We start from the raw sequence: 6,000 nt of genomic DNA, 5'->3' as shown, positions 1-6,000 counted from the left end.
AGCCGAGGTGGGCAGATCATTTGAGGTCAGGAGTTCAAGCCCAGTCTGGCCAACATGGTGAAACCCCATCTCTACTAAAAATACAAAATTAGCCATGTATGGGTGGCACACGCCTATAATCCTAGCTACTTGGGAGGCAAGAGAATCGCTTGAACCAGAGGTTGCAGTGAGCCAAGATCATGCCATTGCACTCCAGTCTGGGCAACAGAGCGAAACTCTGTTTCAAAAAAAAAACAAAACAAATTAGCTGGCCTTAGTGGTGCTTGTCTGTGGTCCCAGCTACTTGGGAGGCTGAAGCAGCGGATCATTTGAGTCCAGGATGTTGAGGCTGCAGTGAACCATGTTCATGCCATTTCATTCTAGCCTGAGCCTGTGAAGAAGAAGAAAGAAGAAGGAAAAAGGAAGAAGAAGGAGGCGGAGGAAGAGGAGGAGGAGGAGGGGCAGTCAATGGGACAATGGGGTGTGTACATGAGCAGTGGAGATATGAACATATGCTGCCCTGTTTGCATATCCCATATATGATGCCCCATGAGCACATAATTCCAGTGGGCCCATGATGCATAGGCTCAAAGCAAGACTCAAAGCCAGTACAAGGCAGGGGTGTAATATCTCTGGTTAAATATGTAGGAATGCTTCCAGCCCGGAGGGGCTACACTTCCCATTTGATCCAGAACTTGCTTCAAATACTAAAAGAAGGCAGTGGTGTTCTAAGAAGCATGACAACTAAGGGACCCTACCCTATTCTTTTTCATTCAAGTTACTTCCCTGGATTAGCGAACCACATAGGCTGACAATAATGACCCGGAAGAAAAGGAAAAGATAGAGCAACCCATAATTCCTGTTTTTTTTTTCAGTTCTTTTTTACTCATCAGTAAGCCAAAGGCAGGGAACATTGGTAGAATATGCATGTGTCAAGACGTGAAGTAAAACCATTGAGTTAGCTTTGTGCAGCATTTCTACAGTCCTGATAAGCCTGAAATCCTACACATGTACAAGCTACAAAATACAAATTGCATCATTTCAGTGACTCCACATGGGAGTCAAGTACTCTTATACTTGCACTGAAACCTGGTATTGCTCAATGTACAGATGAACAATGGGACGCATGCAAATAATTTAAAATTTTGAGTTTTCTCAAAATGATATTAAATAGCAGAAAGAGAAAGGCTTTATATTTTAGTACCTTTAACTGTTTGTTTTTCTTGCTTTTTGGACAAGGGACCCCACATTTTCATTTTCCACTGGGCCCTGCAAATTATGTAGGCCTCTCTGCTGCTTGTATTATTAACCCTTGGGGGTGGGTGAGTGAGGACTGGGGAAAAAGCAGTAGAATCCTAATAGTCATTGCAGGCTAGAAGGACAGACATGTTATAGAATCCTTGCATTTGTTTCAGAGATACACCTTGGGTTCTATCTGTCCTGTGGCTGCACAGCTGCCCATGCTGCTTCTCACATGAATGGGGGTCCTAGTGGTGCTCAGGCCTGTCCCACCCTCCTCTTGGACCTTGTCTCCCCTTTGATCTGAGTGAGCATCAGCATCCCTGCCCGCATCTCCCCCTGCCCTTCATCCCCACCAGCCTGGCTCCCTCAGTTCCTGCCCCAGCCTATGCGGGAGGACGAGCAGCTGCCTTTTTAGAAAAGCCAACATTAGGCCTGGTTCCCTAACAGCAGAGCCTGAGATGGGGCAGGCAGGGGGTGGGGGGTGCTCTCAGGAGAAGAGGCAAGAAGCAGGACAGGGCAGGGGAAGGGGATGAGCAAAGACCCCACTGGAGTCCAGCTTCTGGCTGATCTCACAGGAAACTCTGGGATGCAAATGACATTAATAAATTGTTCCCTTTTTGACAGAGGCTGGGCTGTCATACCTCCTTGTCCATCTATCCGTGACTGTAGGCTAACCTGGGGATGGTGATGGGGTTACCTCAGGGTTCAGCAGCCCCTGCTCGGCCAAGGGCAATTCTCCTCCACAGAAGGGGTCCACTATGTGCCTTAGCCCTGGGGGATGGGTGCACTTGCTCTGAGAGGAATCTGGGCAGATCACCGGCAGTATCCACTACAGAGTCTAACCCAGAACAAGGAAACCACAGCTCAGAAGTGACCTTCACAAGAAGGCACTTGGGGATTTAATGGTCAACCCAAGTCAAAGCCACATATCCCAACTTCCAGACCCAGACTCAACTGATCTCTTGTCACAGACCTGTCCAGGAGAGACAAGGGCTCTTCATTTTTCCATTTGCTCCATCTGATACATGGCGGTGACAACACTGTCTCATCGGGCTGTTGTGAGGAATAGAGAGGTTGGGGCAAGAGTGCCCTGGGCAGGACCTAGCACGGAGCAGTGCGTAACACACATGCCACGAGGACAATAATTTTAAGACATCACTGTCATTTTCTTTCTCACGCTCTCCGATATGAGACCTGCTCCCTCTTGCCTGAACATGTATTATCTCAGGAAGCATTGGAATTGATCTAAGTGGCATGTAAAGGAAAAAGCAAAATACTCTGTGTTCAGCATCTGACTTCCAAACTTGAATTTCTGAATTCTATAGAAATAATTGTGGAAAGGAGGGTTTGTTGTGAGAGAGAAGAAATCTGCTAATTCCTAGATCACTCCTTCAGACACCAAGGGCTAAACCCAGCCACCAGACAGCAAAAACACATCAGCCCCTGAGGACAGGGGTCTGTGTTTCATTTGCTGATGAATCCCCAGAACCAAGAACTGGCTCTGACCCCAGTAGGTGCTCATTTTTATCTGTGAGGAGAAAAGTGGAGTTATCGACAGTGTGGACAGTCGGGTGCAAGGGAATTTGATAGTCCTATCTGGAGGGAATGTCTCTCCAGAGATGAAGGTGTTGCAGAAAGTCTTCCTCCTCTGGCAACAGAGAACAACAAGAGCAGGGCAAAGGGCTGCTGGGGGTCCTCACTCATCAGAGGAGAGGACTTGGGGCACGCCCAGCAGGAACCTTGCTCACCAGTCCTCTGGGCCAGGCTGTCCTGTGGCTGCACAGCTGCCCATGCTGCTTCTCACATGAATGGGGGTCCTGCACTGGGATGGCCCTAGTGGGGAGAGGGATTTGCTGCTGCAGTCCTGCAGTATGGATGCCAGAGAATGCAACTGAGATCCTCTCACTGTCTCATGCCCTGGGGACTGGGGAGGCCCTGCAGGAATCAGCTGGGTCAGAGACCAAGGTGAGGGACAAAGAGAAAAGCTTAAAAGCTTGAGATGAACTGTTGCATGTGCATTTTAGAGGTAGTTCCTTTGCCCCTTCCCTCACCAAGGTTGCATGAGGACAGGCACTCCTACTCCTGACCCCTGAGAAAGTACATGGGCACGATCAGAGGCTAGCTCTGTCCTTGACACCCACGGGAGACTTGCCCTGGGGCAGGCTCTTGATTCTGTTGTGTCATAAAATCCTTTGGCATCCTGGTAAGGTCCGTAGACTCCTTTTCATATTTATTTATTTATTTATTTATTTATTTATTTATTTATATTTTTGAGACAGAGTCTCACTCTGTCACCCAGGCTGGAGTACAGTTATGCAATCTCAGCTCACTGCAACCTCCACCTCCTGGGTCAAGCAATTCTCCTGCCTCAGCCTCCTGAGTAGCTGGGACTACAGACACATCCCACCACACCCGGCTAATTTTTGCATTTTTTTAGTAGAGATGGGGCTTCAACATGTTGGCCAGACTGGTCTCGAACTCCCAACCGTAGGTGATCTGCCTCCCTTGGCCTCCCAAAATTCCGGGATTACAGGCGTGAGCCACCGCGCCCAGCCACAGACCACTTTTCAGAACATAGACTTTAAATCCGTAAAATAAAACGCTAGGATTACAAAGGAGACCAATGATCCTGAAATAGGCATCAAAATCACTTTCAATATCTTTCATATAATGACAATATATGCTTCCTAATTAAATAAGAAGATTTTATGGCAGGTCTCTTACAATTTTGAAGTTGTGATAACATGTAAGATATTTTGAGGCAACCTCATTGGTTTAATTGGGGAATAAAATATCTGTGACTTGCTGGCACAAAAATCACATGTCTTTGCTTACATTCATGATTGAGGGAAATGCCAAATCTCAGTTGAGACTAGGAAAAGTGAAGGTGTAATATTTTCCCCATCACTATTCACAAACTCACGGGATTCCATCCGCAACTCTGGGGGTTCCAGGGACTCCAGGTTAAGAACCCCACACTCTGAGGCCTTGTGAATGTCTTCCAGAGGGTCCCTCTGGCGCTTTGGTGATGGTTTTCAAAGCAGCCAAATCTGTGCCTCCCTGAAGCCAGGGGAGGAAAAGCTGCTGAGGGAGGGGGTGGGGGCTGAGCGGGAACATTCATCTGTGTGGTCTCGGGACTCCTGCAGCAGGATTCACAGTGCAGGCTCCTGGGGCCTGGCACAGACTGACTGATTCCAACACCCAGTGCCACTCCTGGGAATATGCGTTTTATTTTTTAAAATTTATTATTATTGTTTTTCTTTTTGTGGAGATGGGGTCTGGCTATGTTGCTCAGGCTGGTCTTGAGCTCCTGGTCTCAAGCAATCCTCCTGCCTCTGCTTCCCTTAAGTGCTGAGATGACAGGTGTAAATGACCACATGCCAGAATCTGCACTTTAAACAGAAGCCCAAGTAATAACTTAAACAAACATCCAGAATTTCCCCAGTGCTTTGTCCCAGTTAGGGACTCAAGATAATGGGAGAGGGCCTGGGATGCTCCTCACACCTCCTCTGGCTGGAGTGCCAGTGGCATCATTGCCAGGAGATGAGCCTGCAGCTCCTAGCCCCTCCAGGGCCCCTCATGTATAAGTGATGCCTGAAATGTGAGGCTACGCTGCTTCTTTGCCGGGAAACCTGAGAAGAGGAGTGTGTGGCCGGATTGATGGGCCGGAAACTCACCGCCTTCCTTCACCCATCTCTCTCCTGCAAACTTCATCCACCTCTACCTTCAATCTCAAACCAAGAAGCCCTGGCTGCTGTCAGGTCTAGGAGGGGAGGCCAGCCACCATGAGGGAGGAAAGCGGCCCAGGCTGAAGGCGTGCATGCGTAAGCACGCTGCGTGAGCCTGTGCGGGACCCCGGCAGTCCTGCTCACCATGAGCCACCAGGTAAAGGGCCTGAAAGAGGAAGGTGAGTCCACGTCTTGATCCTGCGTGGCCCGCCCACAGGGTTCCTGGGCAGCAGCAGGGGATGGGGGAAGCACTTATGGTCTTTAAGAGGCATAGGGAGGAGCTGGGTTTGACTCCAGGGCCTGCTCCCTGCGCGCTGAGCGACCTTGGCTGGTTATTCAACCTCTCTGGTCCTTGTGCATGAGATGGGGATAGTCATCACCTCCTTGCAGGGCTACTGGAAGGACTCAAGACAACCTGTGCACCGCGACTGTGTTAAGGCCAGCACTGGAGACTGTCCCGGCTGCTGCATGTTCCTCAGAGCCTGCTGGGGCCTCTCAGCCTTCTGTTGTCTCAATTAGGGTTGCCTGTTCCAAGCCAGCCCCTCAGCAGATTTCTATCTGTCTCTGTCTCTGTCCAGGGCAGGAGGTGGGGGATGTTCTGACCTCATGACTGACAGTATCAGAGAAATGTCACAGGCAAGGGACTCTATAATTTGCTGAGCAAAACCACTGGAGCTGGGTCCCAGTTTGAGGCAGCCACAAACCAGCTGAGGGGTCCCACAGTGACCGGGGGGGCTGCAGGGAGAGGGGCTCACCAGAGGTCAGCCATTTGTCAGCAATCCTGTCTCTTACAGCACGAGGTGGAATGAAAGGGCGGGCGAGGAGCGGCTCTTCACGCACAGGTGAGACGGGGTGGTGGGTCTCTGGGGAGCCTGCTGTGCCTGGGTGCCCTCTGCCCAGCCCAACAGTCCAGCTACCCAACTGACATTCTCCTTCATCTCCTTCCCTCTCATTCAACACCCTGCATGGAGTCTTCCTGGGAGGCAAGCTGTTTAACATGGGAGAGGGCAGAGTACCACTCAGAGAAGGTGCTACTTAGCACTCGGTGTCA

General features: G+C 49.9%; 1 protein-coding gene across 1 annotated transcript in view; it reads left to right on the top strand.

The window, feature by feature from the left end:
* Positions 1-5,085: 5,085 nt before the first annotated feature.
* TMC2 (transmembrane channel like 2) overlaps positions 5,086-6,000 on the top strand; it is a 112,946-nt gene continuing 112,031 nt past the window's right edge. The window contains exons 1-2 of the mRNA XM_033185890.1: positions 5,086-5,128; positions 5,744-5,791. Of these exons, the coding sequence (XP_033041781.1) occupies positions 5,095-5,128; positions 5,744-5,791 (82 nt within the window). The 5' untranslated portion in view covers positions 5,086-5,094. The remainder of the gene's footprint in view (positions 5,129-5,743; positions 5,792-6,000) is intronic.

Source organism: Trachypithecus francoisi, unplaced genomic scaffold, assembly GCF_009764315.1.
Source record: "Trachypithecus francoisi isolate TF-2019V2 unplaced genomic scaffold, Tfra_2.0 Lachesis_group21, whole genome shotgun sequence".
Lineage (NCBI taxonomy): Eukaryota > Metazoa > Chordata > Mammalia > Primates > Cercopithecidae > Trachypithecus > Trachypithecus francoisi.
The sequence above is the reverse complement of the archived record's forward strand: the minus strand, read 5'-3'. Positions and strand labels throughout refer to the sequence as shown.